This window comes from Chlamydotis macqueenii, chromosome 2 (genome assembly GCF_036417535.1).
Source record: "Chlamydotis macqueenii isolate bChlMac1 chromosome 2, bChlMac1.mat, whole genome shotgun sequence".
In the NCBI taxonomy this organism is placed as follows: domain Eukaryota; kingdom Metazoa; phylum Chordata; class Aves; order Otidiformes; family Otididae; genus Chlamydotis; species Chlamydotis macqueenii.
Window position 1 is genome coordinate 141,027,732 of NC_141557.1, and position 26,679 is coordinate 141,054,410.

The window sequence follows — 26,679 nt, forward strand, 5'->3', positions numbered from 1 at the left end:
GTCTTTCATCTCTGAACAGTTTGATAAAGAACTGAGATTTTTTGTCTATGTTGTCTATTTTTAAGAAAAAACGCACAAAGTTACTGTAAGGGAAGACCTGTCTACTTCAGCTTGGCAAGAAAAAGCTGTGCTAAAAAAGTATTAGTAAGAAGAAAATAGTATATTTTGGTATTTTTTTTTAAATTAAGTAGTTTGATTATTACTGTTACTGTTTTCATTGCTGCACTACTATGTCATTGCTGCACAACTGGGAAAGTCTAGAAGCAGAGAGAGAGGATAAGTCTATATTTCTGTTTATCCCATCTATGTTTGTTTCAGATGTGACTGTTTAATACCTAGTTTGCAGATATTTACAAGAAACAGTTGTAGGTAGATCTTGAAGATCTTGAATACCTTCTCTTAATGTCGTTCTCTGTGTGCCAGAAACCAAGACATTTGTAGTAGTAGATTCTGTGTTGTGCTTGAAGTGTCTAGACAATCAGCATTTGCTGAAATAGCAGTAGATCAAACTCCTTTTCAAGGCTGAATTTTCTAGACATGTATCTAACGTGTTCTTATGTATTGCAGACTCTGACACTGAGAGCCTAAAAGACATGTAATGACACTCAGCTAAATCTTAGTATTCTTTTATATGATCATCTGTTCTGGATGATGGTGAGTGTAGATTATTTGTTCTGTACATGAAGTTGTCTTTTTTTTTCCATCAGGAACTTTGACATTCATGTTTTGAATGATGTCTTAGCGCACACTAATCCATAGTTGAATACCTTTTTTGTTTTGTTTTTTTTCTTTTGATGACAGAGTTCCGTAATTTCTCCAATATGCTTATCCTTGTGTTACCTAAAGATCTTTACAGCTACATACATCCTTTAGCTTTTTTAAACTTATACCAGTTCCTCTCTTCTCCATGATACTCATCTGTAGGTATACAGAACAAAAAAGGAACCAGTGCCGAAGAGACAAAAGTCAGACATTTATCCAACATTACTTTAAAATAGAGGAAATTTACCTATTGTACTTGTACTTCACTGTATCATTTGAAGCAGTCTAGCACAATCTAAAGAAATTTTTGTGTATGTTTCAGTCACTGCTTGTCTTTTTTTTTGACATACTAATTGCACAAGCAATCTACCTCCAAGTTGATTTATGTCTATTCACAAAAGCTATAAACACTGCAAATCATTATAGAGTTAGAAGTGTAACTGTTGATGACTACAAAACATATTCCATTAGAATTCAATTAATAACCTCTTACTTTGTGTTAGTAATGTGATGTATTTGTCCACTGTATAAATGTTTAGAAGTGGTCAGTCATTTTTATTTTGCTCATGGAACTAGCACTGGTGTTTTATTTCTGTAAGGGTCTTCCACATCTGAAGATTAACCCATGTGCCTTAGCAACTTGACTTACAGGAGACCTGCCATGTGGTGTCTTCTGTAGATAATGCTGGTGTGTCTGGCTGTACAGAACACAACGTAAGAGTTGATCAGGAGGAACGTAGTTTTCATTGTTAAACAGATTCCTGTAAAGATTAAATGTAATGTTAAAATGAAAAGTGACGTGAGTATAGACATATGAAGAAAACAGTGTCACTTGCTAATCAGTAAAGTATTAAACAGAGGAGCCTTGCTGTACTCAGTTTATATTTGTATTTAATAAAAATTTGCTGATATCCAATCCAGAGTATGCTCCCAGCAAGTGTGGAAATGGGGCAGTAGTTGGGGAATTCTGAGGATGAGCTGGAGAGGGGAGAAGGTGCCAACAAAGCCAGTCATATGTGGCATAGTTCCTGGGGAAAAGAGGCAGAAATGGTGAGGACTGGAGTTTACTGCTGACAGCATTTGAGAGCCTGCTGTACTGACCCAGACTAAAATAAACTGTTTCCAACATCCCGGCAGTCATAAAATACTGTGTTTGTTAAACCACAAATAAGTCTCTCTGTGGACAGATGGCAGCGTAGGGAAGCAAACTGAGGTTACCCTTCGGGGAAATATGGCTGAATGTGTACCCAGGATCATGTACAAAATTCCAGAAGTTTGTCAGGACCTTCCCTTCTTCCTAAGTATCTCGCCTCCTCTCTTCTTGTAACCATGGAATTTTATTACCTGCTGCTTTTCTTTAATTTCAGCATTAGTTCCCTAATCCCTTCTTTCTTCTCCCTCCTGCCCACTCCTGTGCCCTCCTTTTTTTCTCCTTCACTTCTCATTCTTCTTTTGGTCTTCCTCACAAATACATGTTTTTAATCTCTTCAAACTTAGGCAAATCCAAGTCTTCCATCATGAACTATCATGCTACAGGATTTCTTTTATTCCTGTTCTGAGATCATGTCTATGTATGTTTTGTCGTGTTGGGGAAGTTGTTTCTCTCCCAGTGGCTCAAGCTTCTTTCCCTGTGACAGAGAGGTATCTATTGCTATAATTTAAAAAAACAAAAACAAAACAAAACAAAATAGTTGCCTTTCTTTGGAAAGATAATTCCTATCTGGAGTTTTACTGACAGAAGCTCAGCATTTTCAAAGTTCACTATTGTTATCATAGAGGCTCTAGGTTTACCACATTTTTGTTCTGTGTCCTTCTTAACATCTCTAGCATCTCACTCCAAATGGAGCTGTGGTCTGTTGCTTCCCTAAGAAATAGTTGTTTCAATTTCCTCTGTTTGATAGGATACATTTGATGGCCTTGTTGAGGAGAATAAGTTAGGAAACTTTATTGAACTGGGGAAAAGGCAGTTAAGGAGCATTAGGCCAGTGATAAATATTGCTGTGATTTCTACACTACTTCAGTCATGTCTCATAGATGATGGGCTTTCAGACTACATTTGTGCTGAGACTCCACAAGCTCAAGCAGAAGAGGAGGTGGTCCTCCTACATAACATCTATATCCAGGTCCAACAAAGTAGCACTGGTTTTACCCCTAAAAAGTAGAGGCTATGAATTGATCCAAGCTTATTGTCTGATTCCTTTTTAAATTAGAATAGAAGACACTTTTACCAGCAGACAGAACATTTAATGATTGAAATTTGAGTAGATAGGTTTGTTATCTCTGTACCTGGAAGCAGAAATCAGTGCACGTAGGAATCTAGTGAGTGCTAACAAAAATCACTGTAAAGTCTGCGAATACTTCTTAGTCATTACATAATGTATAGCCTTTAAATACCATTTTCCTGGCTTGTTTAGCTTTTTGTAGGTCTCAGATGAGCTGTAAGTGAATAGATTTAACTTCTTTACAGTGGGTCTTAGAATTATGCCTATTCAGCAGCATGTAGTAACTGGTTCAACATGAGCTGTTTCTTATGTAAACATACAAAAAGCCTGATCCAGACTACATATATTTTAAAAAGAAAAACATTAAAGCTATTTTTCCTGTTACATGCTTATGGTCATCTTTGGTTACTTACGAACTTACTGTATTATTGACCAACTGTTGTATTCTACTCCACTTGCCGAAAGGTTGAGATGGGATAGTGAAGTTGTTTTCAGAAGGAGGAAGCAATTAAAATTATAACCCCTGCAGTACTTTTCAGCTGGTAAAACAGCATTTATGCGAGGGGTAGAGAAGTCGTGAATTTGGCTTACTCTGTTTCCCTGACTTTGTTTGCCACAAGGATTTTGAAAGCTGCAGAATCAAAAAAGGCTGCAGAGTTCATACATAGCACGTATGCTTAAAATTAGGCTAATTCTGCTGCGGTTTAACTTATTCTCATCCTTCCGGGAAGTATACAACTAATAAATTTGGGGTGTACTTTGGAAAATAGTTGATATGGAAAACCAGAAATGAGTACTTATGTAAATGCTAATATGTATATAATTTATTTGGGAAAATACTATATTTTGATCCTTATATAAAACTGGGAAGATGTACTTTCTGAAAGCAATTATCAGCTTAGTCAAAACATAATAACTAATGTGTAAAATATGTGTTTCTTGAAATCAGTAATCTATAGAAACAATTTGTTTGCTTGGATTTCAAAGTTGTATCTAAAGGGTAAGAGAAAGTTTTTTTTTAATGTATCTAGGAGATTGTTAATAGTAGGAGGAGAATGAAAAAGCAGTTTTTATATCATCACGAAAGTATTAGGCTATGATATCCTAAAGCAGGAGAAACATTATCCAGTCCTTGAGATTTTCAAAATTAGTTGGATCAAATTAAAAAAGATCCAATGGACAAATCTTATACCAGCAATGCGATGCACTAGTACCTTGTGTCTCAATAGTACTTCTGTGTATTTTGCTGCACCTAAAAATGTGTGGCAAAGAGTGATTTCATTGGGTTTTATGTTTAAATAAGTACATTTATGAGGGGAAGAAAGCCATTGCCTCAATGGGGAGTTTCAGATTGGTTCATACAGCCACGTTGCTCTAGGAATTCAATCCACAATGTCGTGGTTGTGCTAGATGAGCCGAAGGAATATAGTGCTAGGTGCAGCGTAATGCAGGTTATCAAGCTGCTCATAAAAGAATGAATGAAAAGTATTCTTTCCTGTGAAGTATAGGAGTGTCGTAGTTCAGCCCTGATCAGGACCAGACTACGCAGAGGCGTTATCACGGGACATTCTGCTACCAATCCGCTCGGCCTTGGCCGGCAGTGGGTCCGCCCTAGGCCTGGCCAAGTCCCCTGAAAAAAGGGGAGCGACTTCTAGCAGTTTGCTACAGAAGCTTCCACCTTAGGCCCCCCCCTACTAAACAAAACCACGACAAGGAGAGAGGAATTCATTATCCAAGTGAAATTAGTATCATATTCTGTATTTTGTGTACTTAAACAGATTTCATAAAATAAGTATTTTGGTGCTTTATTTCAGAATATATATTCCAATATTTACTTGCATTAGACAAAGTATGTAAATACACATGGGGTCATACAAAAATCTACCATGTTGCTTTTTTTTTTAAAGCAGAACTGCATTCATATTGATGAAATAATGTGTAGAAAGAATAATAGAAGACACAGTTGTTGTGGTTAGATCTCTCTGTGTGGAAAGTTGACAAACACATTCTTGAGTTTTAAGAAACCACATTTAATTTTGAAATACCACTACTGACATAACAGATTTTCAGTGTATTTAAGCATTTAAGAAAGTTATAAGCCTGCTGAACAATGCCATCACACTGCCTCACCAGGAATTATTTTATGAAAATGGTTTTCCTGCCATCTCATGCCACTGCGGGAGGATATGATTAATTACTTAATTTTCTTAATTGCTAGCACAGTCCATTGGTGCCAATGGCAATGGTATTAGCAGTTTCAACTGTATTTGGGTTTGGGCAGCATTGGGATTGCACTTTGAAACAGGTTGCATACCTGTACTTGCAGATTGCATGCGTAACAGGATGAGATGTGCCACTTTAATCCTTATTTATTTTTAGATTGTTAGCATCAATGGTTAAAGAAATGGTAGAATTATTAAGTTTTCTGTGGAGACAGTAGTTATATACTAGATAACGACGCTGGCATAAGACAACAACCTAGAATGAAGCAGTAGATTGGATGGCATATGCAAATAAGAAGCTTAAGCTTCAACTCAGATGTACAAAATCAATAAAAATAAACTACAATTTGATGTGATCATAGATTCAAAGCAAAAAAAAAAAAAAAGATAAGATCTCCTTGCTCGTTTTACTGACTTGTTCTGAAAAACAGTGATAAGTTCAAATTGCGCATTTTTACTATAATATCAAATGAACAGTGCACATTAAGCTATACTGTTCCCAGTGTAGAAAGGGCAAGGTATTTTTTTGGCAGATTTATTAGTGCTTATTAGCAGAAGACAAATGGTAGTAGGAAAGTCCTCTAATACTGGCCACTAGTAAAACCAAATGGTCTTAGCAGCCTCCACTTGTCCAGTAGCTCTTGAATGTTTTGTTGAAGTTGGACATGACTGTTTCCCAAACTCAGCTCAAGGTTGAAATATTTAATAAAATCTAATGTACAGCATCCTTGTCTCTAAACTGGAGAGACATGGATTTGATGGATGACCACTTAGTGGATAAGGAATTGGCTGGATGGCCTCAGTCTAAGAGTTGCAGTCAATGACTCAATGTCCAGGTGGAGACTGGTGACAAGTGACATTCCTCGGGGGTCAGTATTGGGACTGGCGCTGCTTGTCAGCAGCATGGACAGTGGGATTGAGTGCACCCTCAGCAAGTGCAGTGAAATCAATGGGTTGATCTTGTGTATCAACTTTAGTGGACCTGGCTAGATTTTGGAATATATTTTTTTATATTTATGCATATCTCCTATTGAATTCCATATGGCAGAAAGGCAGCTGGATGCATCTGAAGATCTGGACTTAAAATAATGCTTATATGTAGTCAAGAATGGCAAAATTAATACCTTAATTATCTTAATTTTGTGTCTTAATAAGTGTTTGATTGGTCTGATTTTGATCTTTGTTGCCGATTTTTTTTTTTTTTTTTTTTTTTTTTTTTCCTTTTTGTTACAGGAGAGCACTGAATCTAGGAATACTTCGAGACCCTGGATCAGAGGTTGAAGACAGACAATATCAAATAGATCTTCAGTCTATAAACATTGGTACTGCTCATTGGAATCAGTTGAAACCAGAGAAGGAAAATGGAAAAGGAGGCATTTTGACAGAGAGTGAAAGAAATTCTCAAAATCCAGCACTTGAATGGAACATGGCTAGTAGGTAGGAAGGTTTTTTTAACTTATTCTTTTCTGTAATTACGTAGCACAAACACTGCAGATATTGTTCACAGTATGTCTGAATCAAATAATTCTGTGTTGGTTTTGCTTTACATTACAAACATATTTCCATGGAGTTTTGAATTATGCATTTGAAATGCATATTGCTATTATTGTTACACTCTAGTTACTGTCTAGTTATTCTGTGCCTTTGGTTCCATTATGAGCTCTGTTCTGACTGGTTTACTGTATGTCCATAAAAATAACTACAGGGCTTCTTTAAACTTCTTTTGTTTGTATTTTTACAAAGCTTGAGTAAAACCAGCTTAGACACTTCTAAGTTAGAGGAGGGTGAAGTAGAACATTTCCTATTGGTTCTGAACTGTCTTTTGCACTTCTGTAACTAAAACCAGATGAATTTTGAAAATGAGATATTTCAGCTGAGTCTTCCTTATCGTGTATTTATGATACAGGCATGCAAAGCGCTGCCCTCTCATTAAACAGAGTTGAAAGATAAAGCATGCATACACTTGCATGGTATTTTAAATTTTAAAGTTTTCAAATTTGAAAAAATATTTTTAAATGGGTAATTTGTGAAAAAATGATTTTTAAAATTTTTGTTTTAATGCACTTTTTAATACTTGAAAATTCATACAAGTGGTGTTAAACTAAATTTTTATAGAATGTAGCAGTCAGAGTTCTCTTTTCAAAGTGACAGGAATGAGATCTGATGGCCAAGAGCAAGGTTTCAGAAGTAATTTTGTGGATTTAGACGCATTTCTACTAGAAGATGCCTGTTTGCCCATGCATTTATTTATTTATTTTCATTTTTAAGTCCTTTATATATCATTCATAGAAAAACAATCAAATTTTTGTGAAATGCATACATAATTTTATGGTTCCTAAGATAAAATTCCTCGCTGAATTGAGGGATAAGTTCCTAAAAGTGATATAGAAAAACAGACAGAATCATAAGGAAAAACAAAAATTGAATTATTGCTGGTTTAATTTAAAAAAAAAAGGGGAGATGAGAAGACTCTTAGAGATTTTGCTAAAAGTGAGGCACACTGTGGCAAAAGAAGCTACGTGAGGATCACACACAGACTAAGCTTTCTGAGTGATGAATTGATGAAAGACTGAGAGCAAATAAGCTCACTCTGGAGGAGTGTGTGCAGGAAAAGGATGTGATCAAGAATAAATTCCAGTTTATCTTTGAAAAATAGAGGGCAGGAAAAGCAGATCTAACCAAAGTAAAGATAAAACCACAAGAAGTGACAGGAGTACAGATAAAAATTTAAACACAGTAATAGTGTCTGTTCTTCATTTATAAGATCACCTGGTTCTTTCCTGTCTTTTAATGATCTTTTTTTTAACTGATGTAATTCCATAGACAATTTTTCTTTTAAATTCTTAGCCTTGAAAAAATGTATTTGACCTTCTAGTTGGGCCTTGATGCTTGGCAAGTTGCCCGTGAAGCTCTTTCTCCCAAAACAACATAGGGCCACTGGCATTTCTTGAAAGATGAGATGACACTAATCTCCAAAGGACTTCTGGCCAATTTGCAAGTTAAGATAACATAGCAAAACCAGCCACTGAGGAATTAGCTTTTCTTTTTGTTCTTATTGGTGACTGAAATAATATTGCCAGCACACTTTGATCTGAGTTTTATGGTGGTAGATTTGGATAGGAAATTTGGTGGGATTCCTGAAAAGCTATTAAGATAAGAATAAGGGAAGCAGCTATTACAGATAATCTGAGTTCTCTTTTTTCTTTTTTTTAATATATCATTTTTCTTTTTATTAGCAGCCTTCCAAAATAAAATATTGTTAGAGTATATTTGACAAATAAATATATCTATTTTGAAATTGCTTTTAAATGACTCTTGTACTTGCGTTTTAATTTAGATCGGTTGTCATTAAATGCATTACCTTCTCCTTTCCGGTATGCAATACATTATTTTAATTCCACTTTGAATTTGTTTAAAGAGAAAGTTGGTGTAAGTGTGTTCATGTTCTTTTGGCTTAAATCTTTAGACATTTACTACAGTTCTTTTTCAGAATGTTTGCATTTTTGCTTTTTACTTGGAGGTCACTTTTGCGGCATCTGGGTTTATTTTATGATCTGTGGAAATGGTGTGCTAAGAACTGGAAGAACCTGCATTGAACTCTGCCGTCCGCTGAGATATTTCCAGCATGCACCAAGAGGGTGGCTGCATGGTGTTTTATATGGTGCTTAGGGTTTTCAGGGTGAAGTTTATCTTAAGATTTCCTGCAACTACCACAGAAGCTTTATTCTTTGACCTATTTGTGATACTGTTTTCTTTTTTAATTCTTTACGTTTCTTAGACATGTTTAACCTGGAACATAATGAGTGATTTTTAATGAGTTATTTTAGGGTTCATTTCTTTGTTTGGTTTTAATATACTTCTGTTTGGTTTTACTTATCGTTTAGACCCAGTGTTCTGGTTTATTAGGTTCACTGGATTTTAAGTTTCTTTTTTGAGATCAGTTTCCCTCATTTTTTAGTTCTTAGGTGCTATCTGGTACAGTATAGAATCTAACCTATATCCAAGTATTTCATACGCATATTTTACAGAAAACTTCAGCATAGATATCAGACATTCATTTTCCATTCCAATTTCTAAAAGCATTACTGTGTTTTTTAAAAATAAATTCTGAAATATATTATATTGTAATTTAGTCTAGTGGGTTGAAATTTGTTCTTGTTTTAAAAATTTACATGAAAACCAAATCATTCTAAATATAAAATCTATGGATATCATACAAACAAATATTTGAAAGCTTTTGACATTATTTGTAATTTAAATTCTTTAGCAGTCTTTGCACAGAAAGTAAATCCTTTAATTTTTTCCCTTTGCTTTTTCTGGAGTTCAATATTTCTAGTACTTAATATCTCATGGGTTTGAATTTTTTTTTTAACTTTCACATTGTAATTTGGAAAGCAGACAGTCTTGCTTTCAGACTAAGTGTTGACTATTTCAAGGTATTTAGTGTAAAATTCTTCAAGAGCGTCTGTTGTGAATTGCTGGTGTGATGCCTCCTGTGCCTCTGCAGATCACCCCAGGAAGAATGCGGGACTGGAGTGCTCTGGTAGGGTGGATGCCCTCTCTCAGAAAAAAACATCCGAATGCTGTGCTGAGGATCGGGGATCATAACTCTTCTCATTATGAAATGTTTATACTTCACTGTAGATGTTATAACAAGCTCCCTAATGGTGTAATATATAAAAAGAATACTGGAAACAGTCAGACAGTTCTAATAAGGTTACGTACAAATGAAACCTGTCCACATTTATTCCCTTTACCAAACAGCATGTGTGGAACTGGGAGTACTTAACCAAAAGAAGTTTTCTTGATTGAAAACTGCTTTTTCAGCTTGCAGATCTCCTCCTCCCTCTCCCTCCTCTCAATGGAAAAAACAACAGCCCTGAAGGAAATAAAGAAATATATCCTCTCTTAAGGCCTCGCCCCTGTCCCTGTGCAATCCTTCTACAGCTCCCAGCAGCAACTTCTGCTTTCTGCAGCCTGAATAAACTCTGTTTAAAAAAAAAAAAAAAAAACCAAAAAAAACCCACCCAACCTAATTGAGCTTAAAAGCATTACTTCTCTGTGTGGTAATGAATTGAGTGTGGCATTACACTTTTGTCCTTGGCATACCACCATCTGGAACAGCTCTCTGCAACTCTCATTGAGTATGTCAGGGAGCCAATGATCTGTTGTACAAAACTGAACAAAATATCACTATTGCTTCTCAAGGATGCTCAGAAAGGTTTCCTGCAGATTTTTCTTTGAATAGTTTTAATTTTTATGCTTTTTTGGAAAGTTGAAGTGCAGTTTGCCAAGTTCTAACGAGGAAGACCGGAAAAAAAGTGATCAGTAGCTCCATATGTAGGGAAGTACAGGCGTTCCCTGTGAATCTTTTGGAATAAAATGCAGTACATTTTTATTCAGTCTTGTATTTCAGTGGCTGATTATTGTACCTGAGGTCGTACTTGCATTCATACTGTACAAAGCTTTATTCAGTAAGATGGAGTATGTTATTTTCTTTATTAATCCACAGCAAATAAATGTTGCACAGCATTCTTAATAAGGTGAAAATCAGCTTTAGTGAGGCACAATTATATAAGAATTGTGCAAAGCATTTGATACTGTCCCGCACAACATCCTTGCCTCTAAACTGGAGAGAAATGGATTTGACAGACGGACCACTTGGTGGATAAGGAGTTGTCTGGATGTCCACATGCAGATAGTTGTGGTCAACGGCTCGATGTCCAAGTGGAGACCGGTGACGAGTGGTGTGCCTCAGGGGTTGATATTGGGCCTGGCCCTGTTTAACATCTTTGTTGGCAACATAGGCAGTGGGATAGAGTGCACCCTCAGCAAATTCACCAACACCACCAAGCTGTGTGGTGCAGTCAACACATCGGAGGGAAGGGATGCCGTCCAGGGGGACCTTGAGAGGCTGGAGAGGTGAGCCCATGAGAACCTCAGGAAGTTCAACCAGGCCAAGTGCAAGGTCCTGCACATGGGTCAGGGCAATCCCAGGCACAAATATAGGCTGGGCAGAGAATGGATTGAGACCAGCCGTGAGGAGGAGGACTTTGGAGTGCTGGTGGACGAGAAGCTCAACATGAGCCGACAATGCATGCTTGCAGCCCAGAAAGCCAACCGCATCCTGGGCTGCATCAGAAGAAGTGTGGACAGCAGGTCGAGGGAGGTGATTCTGCCCCTCTGCTCTGGTCTCGTCAGACCCCACCTGGAGTACTGCGTCCAGTTCTGGAGCCCCCAACATAAGAAGGACGTGGACCAGTTGGAGTGAGTCTAGAGGAGAGCCATGAAGATGATAAGAGGGCTGGAGCACTTCTCCTATGAGGACAGGCTGAGAGAGTTGGGGTTGTTCAGCCTGGAAAAGAAAGGGCTCTGGGGAACATTATGGCAGCCTTCCAGTACCTAAAGGTACTGGATTATAGGAAAGATGCGGCGAAACTCTTTAGCAGACCCGTTGTGACAGGATGAGAGGTAATGGTTTCAAAATAGGGGGAGATAGATTCAGACTGGACATAAGGAAGAAATTTTTTACACTGAGGGTGGTGGAACACTGGCACAGGTTGCCCAGCGAGGTGGTGGATGCCCCATGCCTGGAAACGTTTAAGGCCAGGTTGGACGGGGCTCTGAGCAACCTGATCTAATTGACGATGCCCCTGCTTCTTGCAGGGGATTGGACTAGGTGACATTTAAATGTCCCTTCCAACTGTTCTATGATTCTGCACAGCTAGATGGTGTATGTTTGTTGATTGTCTAATTTTGGTCATTAGATAGTCCTCAGAATGTTGCTGTGCTATGTCACTGTCTCGCCATGTGTCTTTCAACACCTCAGAGAGCTGAAAGGATTTGAATTGTTCTGGCAACTGGGAGATGGAGGTCTGAGGCATGATGATGTCATTAGTAGTTAGATATCCTGATACATTTGTGGATCAGGAATTAACTGATTTATACGACTATGTGGAAAACCTTGAAGAGAAAAATCTTTCACAGGTCCTAAGTTAGCATGCTAACCAACATAACATCTTTGGTTTTGCCATGCCTCACACTACTAGAGAACATTATTTGATTATGTGGCCTATTCCATGCTAATAATTGTGGGTTTTGCTTTTTCAAGTCACAAAATTCTTTGTGAGGATTCATCTTTCTGTAGATATTAAACTTATGTGGCGTAAATGAGCTTTTGATTGTCATTCGTGTATTGAATATATTTGAGTTTCTCCCTGACCTACATATTTTTAAAGTATATAAGGACTCAAACTCTAGATTTGGTAAGGCATCATTAAAAAAAAAAAAGATAATTAAGAATAAGGCAAACATTTCCAAATTCCACATCTAGGCATTACTCTTACTGGCCAGTGTGTTCTGTTTGTTTCAATTAGTTTTTTCCACATGAAAAGGCAATGAAGTTGTAGTCCTTCTTGTGCGTTTTCACAGCATCCATTCTGACATCATCTCACCTCTTTGCTTAGTGCAACGTCATCTCTTTGGCAGTCCCTCCTCCTCATATAAATTCAGGGTGCTTCTGAGTGGATGTAATAAAATACTAATGATTTGATTTGATGTAATGAAATGTTGTTGCTTTGATTACAAAATTCTGTTCTTCACTTTTTTTTCCTCTTTTCTTCTCACAACATTTTCTGTCATATTAATCATTAGATAAGTCTTTGCTTTCAAGGTATTTCTAGACTTCTATGTCTGTTTCCTCTTAGCTGTCGTCTTTCATTTGCTTTGACACATCTGCTCTCACTGCTCATCAGACCTCATCATACCAGTTACCAGGGCTGCCGCATTTAATTTTCAAAGAAGCACTTTCTTGCTCACTCCTGGGCTAACCTGTGTGTTATAAAGGCATTTCCTGTGAACATTCACAAAGTTATTGCAGTGTCTTTTTCCAAATCCTTCCAAAAAATTCATTTATATTATTCTGTAGTATAAGAACTTGTAAGACAGCTTTCAGCTTGCCGCTGTACAGGTATCATTACCTGTGGTGCTGTTATTTGTTCCCTTTTACTTCCCTGTCTGCAGGTGTGCTTTTTCTTGCACATAAATTATAAGCCTTTGAGGACAGAGACCATTTTTGTCCTATGCTTTTACAGTGTGAATCTGTGGTCCATAACCAGAGTTTGTTAATGTGCAGATGTAGCCCAAATTCAGCACTGAGCAGAAGGCACCTCCAGGACTTATCACAAATGCTTTGCTGCCTTGTTGCTTTGCGTTAGCATATGTTCTTTCAGATGTGCTGTACTTTTAAGTGTAGATGATCAAGTGCTTTAACATCTCTAAAAGTACTAGCTTTTCCTTTTTTTTCCAAGACAAATATATAACAGATGCATAAATGAACCATGGAATGAATGTGCTGCAGACATAGAACCATCATTACGCTCTTCACAATCAAGTTTTTTCATAAGCTCATGTGGCGTACACCTGTGTTAAGTTAACGGTGCACTTAGGTGCAGTGTGGAAGACTTAATAATTCAAAGTGGAATTTGTTTCTTTGTTCCTTTTGTGCTCTTTTTCATATCCTCTCCCTTCATTATTTACTGTGCTCTTTTTGCCTTCTGTTTGTACTTACAATTATTTTGCTAATACTTGATTTGGCTGAGTTTCAAATTCACCAACTAGAAATGCGGAAAGTAGGAAGTAGAGCAGGACAGGGACACCACGTAAGGATTAATTTAAAATTAAATTTAAAAATCAGGAATCAATCTGTATTACCAAATAAGTCCTTTGAGATGCAGCATACTGGGTGTCTACTAGCATAAAATTTGAAAATTAAGAAATGGGAATACATATGAACTGAAAAATCATTTGAACAATGATTGAAGAGAGCCAGTTGTGGATTTGGGGTTCAACAAATAACTTGCTTTTATAGCTGTATTTCATACATTGAATCATACTTACTAGCAGTTTCGTGTCACTTCAAGCAGAAATTTTCTGATGTATAGCTGTGAGTTCTTTCATAGAATTGTTCTACTACTTAGCTCTTTCATTTTCCTCAAAAATAAAGACATTTCTTTCTCATCTGATTGTGAAGAGAAAATAGGAACTGGGTAGAAAGTCATCTGTTTTAAATATAAAACGAATATGATGACAAGGAGAGAGGGCTTTGCAGAACTGGCAGAATCTAAGACCACTTTCTCAGGTGAAGATGCGCACTAACCACCAACGGGTCTGCTTTCAAATTTGGAGATCTAATTAGACTAATCTTGCTTTTAAAAGCATCATTTCAGACCAGCAGAGCTACAGCTGACCAAAATGTTAAAGCTTTTAATGCAAGATGGTATTTGCTCATATTCACTATTGGCTTGCTCTTAAGCATTACTGCATGCTACTTAAGGTGGCATACAGCCTGCTCAGCAGTGTTTGTGAAGGTCATTTGAAGCAAAAGTTTATTAGATTTGTGCTCAGTAAATACTAGCTCTGTACTCTGTAGCATCTAAACTAAATAAGTTTAAAAGCTTTAAAGTCTACCCACATCTGACAGTTTATATTCCCTTATAGATCACCATGCTTTCTACATGTTTTGAGGACACTTAAGGAAACTGTAGAATTTGAAGCATCAGAATCAAAATAGTCTAAGCAGTAAATTATCATCTATAGATTTTGAATCTTTTGAACTTGACTGAATTACACTCAAGTTATGATATCTATTCAATTTCTATTCAGCCTAGCTCTTAGCCTACAAACCATCAGCATTTGAGACTGTGTACTTTTCAACAGAATCCGTTTCAGAACCATTGCCTTTACTAGACTGTGTATATCGACACCTGTTCTTAATCAAAAGATCTAATTATCTATTCCACATGCAGTGTGGAGATTCCTGCATAGACAGGTGTATAAGATTCCAGTGTTTAATGATGTTAACATGGATAACTCTAGCTGATGGTAAGGACTAATTGTCTACTTGCATAGTTTGTGTGTCTGGTTCATTTGTGCCATTTATGCCGATGTCCGAATTACCTATTGAAGATAGTGAGATGAAAGGTAATACAGAGGTGCCTAACTGGCATGCAGATATATCTGAAGAGTCCTGCGTACGTCTATTCTTTTCTTCTATATGGCAGTGTAGTTCAGTTTTTTCTTTTATATTGTGATAGATGGTTGCATAATTTAGTGTATACTTTTAGCTTGTATTGTTCCATGGTTGATATTTTTTTTTATTTTGTAAGCATAGGAAAACTTACCTTGGACCAATAACTTTTTGATGATTTTTAGAGTTCTCCTTGGTGAAATGCAGGTATTTAGCATTTCTGTAAATGATGATAGGTAAAAAGAATTATCAAAAAACTATTCTGATGGAAGGGTTTTCCCAGGAATTTGAGCTGTATTCACTTTTAGGGGCTGAGTACCATCTTGATCTCATTACATTTTTTTTTTTCCCCCCTGATCAGAGGCTCTCAGATGGCATTTTGCGGCAATAGTTTATTTGACCTGACCCAGAAGATTCTGGCTATTTGGAATGTGTTGTCACAAGCTATTAGTGATCCATCTATAAACAGGGTTGTGCCTCTAGGCTTCGTATTTGGTTAAAGAACAAAAAAATAAACACCCAACAGGAAAACAAATGTAATTATCAATTTTAATGGCACAAATATTCTTGCCAAGCAAACATCTTAGGACCAACTAAGAGCAACCAGTGACAGAAGCAGTGGAGGAAGACCGACATCCCTCCATTTTCAAGGCATTTAAAACATGCAGTGGGCAATAGTTATTATAAATTTAATGTACAAATCCTAGAGTTTTGAGGCATTTGCTATTGTAATTGTTCATGTCTTTGATTTTTGTGTCAGTTATGTTGTTGTGTGCAGAATTTTTTCACCACAGAGTTTTAATGCATGAATTCAAACATTATGCAGGCTTCAGGACAGCTCTTCATAAAGTGAAGGGTATCCACAGGCAAGTTTGAAAAATACTGATAATAAAGTTTTTACCTTTGTCCATGTGATTTTGTATAGTTTGTTAAATAATAGAAGAAGCAATATCGAAGAAGCAATATCAAATGTCAAACTTGTCTATCTGGAGATGGATTGAAGAATCAACTATTTAGACATACTTTTTCTGAGAAATGAAGCTAGAAGTCTGCTGTTAGGATTGGAATTAACGTGATTTATAATGATGATATTTAATGTTTATTGAGGTAGCAATCAAATGCCAAAATGGTATTGAAGCAGTTTTGTGCTACATACTGGATATAAAAGAGAATATGAGGTTTTCAACCTCAACAATTTATAATGTGATTTAATATTTTCTTTTTTTCTTTTTTTTCTTTTTTTTTTTAGCATAAGGCGGCATCAAGAGAGGAGAGCAATTTTAACTCCAATTTTAACCGATTTCACAGTTCGAATAACTGCAGCTCCTGCAATTATTTTTACAAAAATTGATGCTGCAGAGAATTTACACCCAGAGGTTTGTATAAAATGTGAACAGAAATATCATAACTTTTAATATGTGGATAATCTTAATATTTTATTGGTCTACCATTTTAAGTGTCCAGGTGTTTTCAAATACAGAGATTCCCAACTGAAAAGAAGGGAGAAAAAAAAAAGTCGTAATCACTAGCTGAAATGTTCTTCTCTGCTGGAGAAAGAATTTGCGTATAGCATTCGACATTAAAGGCAGCCTGTCCAGAGGTAGATAAGCCTGTTTGCAATTCAGAAAATCAGAATCCTTTAATGATTTCCAGCAATATTTTAAAAAGATTTGTGATGGAAAGGTGTTGAGAAGAGGTGCTATAGTACAACATTACAAAACGTTGTATTCACAAGCTTCTCATAAAGAAGCCTGAAAATGCAATCTATACACTATTTATAAGAAGAAATTTGAGCCAAGTTCTTTTAGCCAGATTTTCAAGCCCACAGATTTCCGCAAAGCATCTACTCCTCAAGCATTACTGTGGGTACTTCGAGGTATTCCAGATTTAACAACCACTTTTACCAGTCTGTGGGTCAGCTTGTTAGTGATTAGTCTATGGAGAATGTTACACACAAAAGGTATCAGCTCCCTTTTTGGCATTAGTTTGTAGCTCAAGAATTTAAAACATTTTATGTAGGGGAAATAGCAGAAAGTTTTTGTCAGCTCACAGGGAGTATTTCTCATAACAGCTACTTCCTGGGAAGAGCAAAACTGGTATAGGAGCATAAAGGATATCAGGTGTGTATTGCAACTTGCAGTAGGTGTACATTGTTGGAAAATAACAGCTAACGGCTATAGAAAGCAAAAATTGACAGCTTCATATTTTGTGTAAAGCATCATCACAAGGGCAGATGGAAAATTATTTAGGCTAAAAAAGAAGTAGAAAGCTTAGAGGGTGGCTAGGATGCATAGAAGTTGTTCAATTAAAAAAAATCTCTGAGCTTTACTAATGCTTATGTTGAAGAACATAATGTTCAAACAACATTATGTTGTTTGTTCATTGTTTTCTATGTAAATGTTCTTCTTGTTATCTATTCCCTGGGTGACATTCAGTGGTGAAGGGAGAGTCTAGCTTAGATCGTGAAGAGCTTGAACATTGTGCAACCTTCTCATGAGAAGGGGCAATGTTTCTACTTATTAAGCAACCCTTTGGCATTGGTTCTGCTTTTCATCTCGTTATCACTCGCCAACAGTGGTGAAGAGTGTTTTTTGTGCTAGATAACACCAATAAAACAGTGACCATCCAGCTAACTTTGCCAAGGTTCTAACAACGGTTTACAGGCAAAGAGAAATCACTTAGGTTGGTTATCATGAGTTCCAGCACATGATTTCATTATAAATCATCCAGAGTTTATGTTTAAGGAAACAAAAAAAAAGTACATCCTTTTCTTGGAAGGAAAGGAGAATTGTAGTCTTTGCCAGGAGCTAAGAAACAAAATCTGACAGTTCACTGTTTGATACTACCAAGAGATGGAAACAGGACCTCGCACGTGAGATGCTTTTCTTGCAGAATTTATCTGAATAGTTACGCTGTTGAAAGCAAAGCAAAGAATAAACCATATCCTTATTTAGAAGCCTGAGACACCACTAAAGACCTATTAATACTATATACAATGTTTTAGCATTGACTATAGCAGAGAATCACAATACAGTTACATAGAAGCTGAAAATTATTTCCCCGGTAGCTGTTACGTATTATTTTCTCTTAATTTCTCCACAGGAAGTTTTGGTGTGTGGTCATTCTTTGGAGGTGAACGTGACAACAAACCTGGATTTCTTCCTCAATGTGGCTCAAGTACAACTTCTTCAGCAGCTGGTACAGGCCAATATGATTGGACTGGAACCTTCCAGTGGCACCACAGAGGTAGCTTTTTCTCTGTTTTGTGACTGGTTTTTTTTTAAGAGTACTGTAGCTCTGATCAGGTGTTTGCATCATCTAGACAGAATTATATAGGTAAATGAAATATGTGTATTTTTATTGTTAGGTCAGCTTTACAATGCATTCTGATGTTGTTCTAGCTTTAGGATGTGTTATTTTAACAAGAATATTATTCAGTAAATTAGAGTAGGGTGATTTTGCAACATCTTATATACAAGGAGAATTATCTTATATAAATGATGACGGAAATAAATTTTGAAGTTGGTTTTTGGGGTTGTTTGGCGTTTAATTTTAACTTTTAGTGAAGTTTTGGCATCTTCTTATGAGTTCACATAGTACACTGTGTACTTCACTGCAGCCAGTAAACTATAAAATTTTCAGTGTGCGTGGTAACCACTACTCATATTAACTGTCTTCACTCAAGTCCTTGAGATTCAATCCACCTCTGAATATTCTCATACTACTTCAGTAAGAATGATGATGGGTACATCACGAAGGATCCTTCATCTTCTGAACAATTAATCTCTCCTTTTTTTTTCTGGCATTTTACAGTGTTCAGTAACTATCTCTTGAATTTGTCATTCTTCTTTATTTCTGGAAGTTGATACCTCAGTTTGCATTAAAGGCCAGTCACTAACTGTGACAGACTTGTAAGTTTAAGTTATTAAACTGGGCTGATACAAAAGCATGTAGGAGAAAAGAAAGTGAAAACATTATCATAAGAAAAAATATGTATTTCTTATCTTCAAAACCAGGAATCTAGTCAGGCTAACACCGTCTTTTGAAGACAGTAGAAGTTAATATCTGACAAGACACTAATTCCACTGGAATGGTTGTTGGATTCACTGAGAAATCTTCACAAGTAATAAAAAGAGTTAGGGAGAGAGTTAAAAAGCAAGACACAATGAACTTTTCTTTTCCAAGAATCTATCTTATCACAGAGCTGAAGAAGCTTTTCTTCTTCCTTTCCTGAATCTCACAGATTCAGCATGCATGTGTGTCTGGGTGGAAGCAGGGAATGCTCTAGAGCAGCCAAACTACTTATATTCCTCTCTCTTCACCCTGTCAAAACCCTAGAAGTTGTTTATATCATGCTAATCTAGGCATCACATCATCCTCCCTCCTTTATCCCTTCCCAAGGATAGAGGGAAATAAAGGGATTTCATTACCATGCTGAAACTTGAAAGATATAGAAAAGAAATGCAGTGTATCTTTCTTTTGCTTGGATACTTTGCAGACACAGGGCCTCTTTTGGAGATGAACATTATAAATAAATATATATGGGAATATCTTTAATAAATAATTTGTGAAGCACTGTTTTCCCATTGTCAGTGGAGTGGATAGAATCAGAAGATTTGAATGCCTGCCAAGAATTTTAAGTTTGGGTTGGCACTGTGCAGAAGTGCTGCGTGACTGATGTGGACTGTACAAACTTAAAAGCAATTTACTACATAATTTCAGAAAGCTTCTTCTGGTTACATCCCAAGATACCTATTTGTTCTTCATTGATATCTCCCCTGCATTACTGAGGTCACCTGTAGTGACTAATGGGAGTATCTCTGATTCAAGGTGGTATTTGTCTTCTCTTTAATAAGTTGTAGACCTGTATCTTGATTCACTCTATTGAAAATGTAAAATCCAGTAGTTAGTTACTTTTTGTCCAGTTATTTATTCAGTGTTCTGTAGTCTGTGTGCCGATTTGAAGCCACTCCACCCTCTGATATATACACATTTATTATTATCCTCATATTTCTCCTTTAGTCAGCAGAGACAAATTAATACATGTTGTATGCTGCTGTTTTCATCTCAGTGAATGAAGTCTGAAGCCTGCACATGGCTATTCATACTTCACACCTGCTAATTATTTCATTGCAAGAATGAAAACATAATTTTGATTGGAAGGTGCCTCTGGAGACCATTCGTTTCTTCAAAAGAACACTAATATCAAAGCTAGATCAGACTTTTCAGCACACTGTTGAGTCAAATATTTCTTTATCTCCAAGGAAGGAGATTTGCGCTGCCCCTCTGGATGATTGTCCTGTGCTTTACTGCACTCTCTCTGGCAAGTTTTTGTCTTTAAATCCCTTCAGAATTTTACTTGATACTATTTTTAACCATTGCTTCTCAACATTTCACTATATATCTTCAAGAACAGTCTGAGTTCATCTTCTTCATAACCCTGCTTTAGGTAACTGAAAGAGTAATTTGATGCTCCAGCATCATCCTTAACCTTCTCTTTTTCCGTCTGAACAAACCTAGTCTCTCACCCCTCATAAATCCCGTGCTTTAACCTGTTAACCCTCTTAATGATCCTCTGCCCACTCAGGTTTGTCAATCTTTTTCTTCTATTACTGAGCTCAAAGCTAGAGACAGTACTCTAGATGTAGACTCGCAAGTGTCTAATAAAAGGAAATCTTACTTCTGATTTGCTGGCTGTACTGCCATGAATGCTGCTCAGTAAGTGCTTATCCTTCAACACCACAGAGGCATGCTGCTATCACGTGTTCAATTTGTTGTCCACCCTTGGGTTCTTTTCTGCAGAGCTGCTCTGTAGCAGCTGGCCTCCAGCCTGTATTTGGTTTGGGAATTTTCCATCTCAGGTGCAGGACTTTGCATTTACCATTGATCTTCATGAGGTTTCTGTTAAACCATTCCTCCATTTTGTCAATGTTCCTGTGAATGGCACCTCTACTCCTCAGTGTATCAACTCCCCCCAGTTTGGTGTAATCTGTGAACTTTCTTTGGGTACGTTCTGTATTATTGCCCAAGGTCTTTAAAAAAGACATGGTAATCAAACCTTGAGGAAAGTTACTGTGTAACTAGAGTTCAGCTGTACTTTGGAGCAGTGGCCATTACTCTGTGATTTTAGTGGACCAGTGTGTTTTTTACCCACCTTCTAGTTCACCCATTCCATTCACACTTGCATCCAACAGTTGAAGACTCTAGCAAAACTCAAAACTTTACTAAGGCCAAAGCAGACAGCATCCAGTACTCTATCCACAGAATCAATCATCTCATCATAGAAGGCAAGCAGATTGTGGTAAGGTGTGATTTGCCTTTTGGCAAAGATGTGTTTTTGTTCCCAAAAACTTTTTTTGTCCTTCAATTGCCTGGAATTTGCTTCTCTGAAAATGTGTTCTGTCACCTTCCCAGGGTCTACAGTGAGGCTGACTGTCAAGTAGGTTCCCTGGATCCTCTTCCTTGCTCTTTTTGAAGATGAGCATAACATTTACTAGTTTTCAGACATCAAAGACTGTCCCAGACAACATATCCTTTCACATATGATAAGGAGAATCCCAGCAATGCCACTGACTGGTTCCTCAAACACCTTTGGATATATTCTGTCTGATATTTTAAGAGAAAAATTAAGCAGAAGTTATACGTCCTCCAAAGGCTTTCCTAAAGTATTGCAAGTTACCTAGACTGTTATGCAGGTCATTGTAATACACAGAACCTGTGCTCTGTTTCTCCTGCAGCAGTGTTCTTCTTGCATTTGCATTCAACACAGTCTTATTCAACAAGACGATTAATAGAAAATAGCTTTAAGATCTTGGTTGGTTTTTTTTTTCCCCACAGTGCCTATTTCCTTTGCAGATTTAGAGCTTCTAGTTCGTAGCATTTGATGATTTTCACCAGTATCTCCATTAGATCTTAAGTATGATCAACAGAAGTGTAGGGAGAAACAGAAGAAACTATATTTCCATGGGAAAGTACAAAATTAAATGGAGAAACCAAGAAAGTTTGCATTTTCAAATCAGAGTGTATGAAACTGTTCCAGACCTTCCTCAAGATAGCATGGGAGTGATTTTTTTTGAAGTTGAAAGGAACAGAACATTTTTTTTTTTCATAGAAGAGACATTTTTACACTTTTTGAATAAAATTTGCTTTGGTATTTGTATGTTAATTTACACCACTGAACTGTTTTCATTAAGTACTTGCTCAGTTATTTTCAAGGGTATTCAGAACCTATGCACATACAGTACTTCTCTTCAGGGACTCATAAATGAATGAGGAACCACACAAGAAACAAATGTCTGGAAGAACAGTGCACACAGGCTTTCTCTGAATAGGAAAGAGGATAAAGGAATGCCTTGAATTCTTGAGATAACTGACCATAAATGAAATTTGTTTTGTTCTTTGTTCTGCTGAAATAATGAAAAGATTGAGATATGTTCTTGTCAAAGATTTTGTTGAGTATCTGTCAAGAAGTGTGCTTTAGTACTGAAAAACGAGCTGTTACAGAAGTTGCCTAGAAGTAGGAAGAGAACAGAAATGGTAAATTCTTAACATTTTTAGTGTGTTGGTGACACTTTAAAGACACTGCAGATGAAATATTGAAAGAACTCCTAGAAAATTATTTGAGTTTTTACAGATCTGACTATGAACTACTGAAAGTTGCAAAAAGTTATTGTTTATGAAGGTATCCAGGTGATTGAAAATTCTGCATAGCTAGTAGGGATCTAGTCTTTTTAAAGAAAAAACAATCCAGCATATAGACTACACAGAATCGTTGTTCAGATTTAGGGAAAAGATTTGAGCAAACTTAAGGTCTGAAGGGACTTTTGAGCATTATGATTGGGAAACAAAAAGGGAGTTAGATTGGAACTCAGATTATGAATGGAATTTTGTATGACAGTGACTTAAGGCAATGAGTGTATTTGCTTGGCTCTCCTTTAGGCACTCCCATTATTACTAATTAAGATAATAATCTGGCTTGTGTATCTTTCCTGCAGGCAAGCTGTTCAACCACATTTAAAGATGTGGTGTTCAACCTGTCTTCAGGAAGCCATTTTTACGATATGAGGTCTTTTTAAAAGGAAAAGTCAGTAGTGGTGAATTGTATATTCATCTCATTGTGTTTGTTTCCTGTTCACAGTTATGCATATGTGTATAGTTATGGTTGATTTGCTTTTTAGCATACAAAGCTTAAGGTAGGATAGAATCATGGAATAATTTAAGTTGGAAGGGACCTACAGAGTTCATATGGTCCAGGTGCCTGCTCACAGCAGGCCTAATTAGATCAGGCTGCTCTAGGGCTTCAATCAAGTCTTGAATACCTCCAAAGACAGAAATTACACAACCTCTCTGAGCAGCGTAGTTGACCACCCAAATGGTTAAAAAAAAAAAAAAAAATTAAAAAAAAGTCCTAATATCTAATTGGAGTTTCTTGTGTTCCCACTTGTGTCCATTGCTTCATTCACCAGGCATCCCTGAGATGAGTCTGGTGCCATTTTCTCTATGAACTGCAATCAGGTAGTTGTACACATGCCCATCGATGCTATCTGATTAAACATCTTGTCATCTTCTGATATTGTTTTCGTGATTTTGGAACCATTTTGGTTGCCATCTCTTGAACTCAGTTGATATTTTTCTTGTACTGTGAGGGCAAACCTGGACACAGTATTCCAGATGTGATCTCACGAGTGCTGAGTAAAGGGCAATATTCACTTCCCTCAATCTACTGACCATGCTTCTGCCGGTACAGTCCAAGATGCTGCTGGCTGCCTTTGCAGCCCAGACACATCACTGGCTCATGTCCACCAGGACTGCTCTGCAACCGGCTTGTATCATTGCTGAGGTTCTTCCTTCCCAGGTACACTTCTCCTGGGTTAAAGTCCTAAGGTTTCTATTTGGCTCATTCATCTGTCCTGTCTAGGTCCCTGTGCCTAGCAGCCCGGCCCTTGCTTCCCATTAATCAGTACCCTCTGAGCTCAATCATTCAACTACTTTTTTGTTCGATTGTTTTTTTTAAGTCCTGAAGGCACCATTGTAAATTTCTAGCTTGGTCTTTTTGTTTTTCTAAGTACCCTAGATTTTCACAAGTACTTCCCATGACAAATTCATCAATATTTTTGAGCTTACTGCACAGAATGTAGAAAGGAATTAATACAATTATTTCAGACCCATTACTAGATAAATGTGATTGACATGACCGGATAAATATAGTTGATTTGTGAGGCACATGATATAGAAGTGGCCCTAGTGGTTTAAACTGAGGCTTATTTATTTAGCCCTACGTTAGCATATGGCTTGGAAATAATGTAAGAACGGATACATTAATTATGCATCCCTACAATATTTTCCCAGCTTTAAAGTAGTATTTACAGCTCAGGCACTTGTGGAGGTAGTGGTGACGTCTATGTACTTTATAATCTTCAGTGGTTTTTTTGTCATGGATTTATTCAGTTGCCTTTGAAATACCACTAACTTTCATCATCTGGAGTAACCTGTGGGAAGGAGTTCCAGAGCTAACTGTATACAGTGGGAACACTCAACCTCCGCCTTTTTTTTTTTTTTTTTTTAAATTTCTTTTTACGTATCTTGCATCAAGTTCTTATCTTAGGAAAAAAAAAATTCTTAGTCATTGTCTCTGGGATGTTTTATCTTATATGCTTGGATCATAGAATGGTTTGGGTTGGAAGGGACGTTTAAAGGCCATCTTGTCCAACCCCCCTGCAAGGAGCAGGGACATCTCCAACCACATCAGATTGCTGAGAGCCCCATCCAACCTGGCCTTGAATGTTTCCAGGGATGGGGCATCCGCCACCTCTCTGGGCAACCTGTGCCAGTGTTCTACCACCCTCACCGTAAAAAATTTCTTCCTTATCTCCAGTCTGAATTTACCTCCCTTTATTTTAAAACTATTACCCGTTGTCCTATCACAACAGGCCTTGCTAAAAAGTTTCTCCCCATCTTTCCTGTAGGCCCCCTTTAGGTACTGAAAGGCTGCTGTAAGTCTCCCATACCTTGTTTTCAGTGTCTCTTTTCCTACAGGTTAAAGAATCATAGTGGTTTTTCAACTATGATTGCTCCCTACAAACTGTTCCTTTCCCTTAGTTAATTTTGTTAACCTGTTCTAGATCTTTTTCAGTTTTACAGTGTCAACTTCTGAGGAGTAAGTGGGGGGTGGTCCAGACTAGAATTGGACTCTCAGACCAGAATTGCACCCAGTATTCAAGATACAGACAAGCACACATGGATTTATATGTTGGCACAGTGATGTTTTCCCTGTTGTTCCATCTCCCTCTCCTGTGATTCTTGATAAGACAATTGGAGTTTTATATCTACTACTGATCTTTTCCTTTTTTTTTTCCCTTTTCCCCCCCTTTTTTCCTTTTTTTCTTTTTCCCTTTTTTCTTTTTTCTTTTTTCTTTCCTTTTTTCCCTTCTTTTCTCCTTTTTTCCTTTTCTTGTTTTTTTTTCTTTTTTCTTTTTTCCCTATTTTCCTTCTTTTCTCTTGTTACTTTTGTCCTTTCTTTCTTTCTTTCTTTTCTTTTTTTAGTTTTTGTTTGGTTTCTTTTTTCCTTTTTTTTTCTTCTCTGCCCCTTTTCTCCCCTCTCCCTCCCTTTTTTTTTTTCCTTCCTGACCCTTTCATAGCAATGTGTGTAACAAGGTTAAGAACTTGAGTTTAGAGGGCAGTAGATGACTTAGAGGTAATCTTTTTCTATTCCTTTTATGGTTTGGTTTGGTTTTTTTTTCCTGCTTGCATCACTTGACATTCGCTGTATTGTATTTAATCTGCTCTTTTATTGCCCTGTCGTTTAGCAGTCTAGGCTCTTCAGTTCTTCACAGTTGGCGTCTGAATAAATTAATATACTTTAAAAAAATTGTCACCTTCATGCTTTTCATTCTTTTTCTATTTATTAATTTATTTAATGTGACCAGCCCCAGCATAGGTCACTAGGAGAGTACACTGATAACCACAAATTACTACATTGGCCTTGTACTCTTACTCTTAGTTGATTCATGTAGACTAATTGATCAGTTATCTAGGTGAGGACTTTCCTCCTTATCCCATGGAAATTTAGTTGACTGGACACGCACACTGAATTGAGCTCTTGTTCCCAGCTAGAGCATTGCTTATCAATAGCGGGAATTTTTAGTCTGCAGAACAGACTTTTCTCTGAATTACCTAAAGCCACAATCTTACAACATACTCTGTGTATACAGTAGTCCAAGTCTGATGAGAAAACCCACCAGAATGGGAAGCAGGTTTGAAATCAGAGACACTTATCTGTAGTGAGCTTGTCACCTGATACAGTTCTAATTTTTCATGTCTTGCTCTTAAGCCACTGTCCAAAACAGTCAGAACTGAAAGTAAACAACCTCAACATTTTAAAATATCTGTTGAAGTTAGTCTCAGTCATCTGACAATAGGGCTATTCCTCCTGTTTTCCTCTCCCATC

The 26,679-nt window shown here is 37.0% G+C and overlaps 1 protein-coding gene across 10 annotated transcripts in view; it reads left to right on the forward strand.

Moving 5' to 3' along the window:
• Nucleotides 1-26,679, forward strand: part of VPS13B (vacuolar protein sorting 13 homolog B) — a 465,113-nt gene that overhangs the window by 296,187 nt on the left and 142,247 nt on the right. For all 10 annotated transcript variants that reach the window (XM_086741084.1, XM_086741085.1, XM_086741079.1 and 7 more), the window contains 3 exons: nucleotides 6,440-6,643; nucleotides 16,483-16,609; nucleotides 18,336-18,479. In XM_086741084.1, coding sequence (XP_086597210.1) covers nucleotides 6,440-6,643; nucleotides 16,483-16,609; nucleotides 18,336-18,479 — 475 coding nt within the window. The remainder of the gene's footprint in view (nucleotides 1-6,439; nucleotides 6,644-16,482; nucleotides 16,610-18,335; nucleotides 18,480-26,679) is intronic.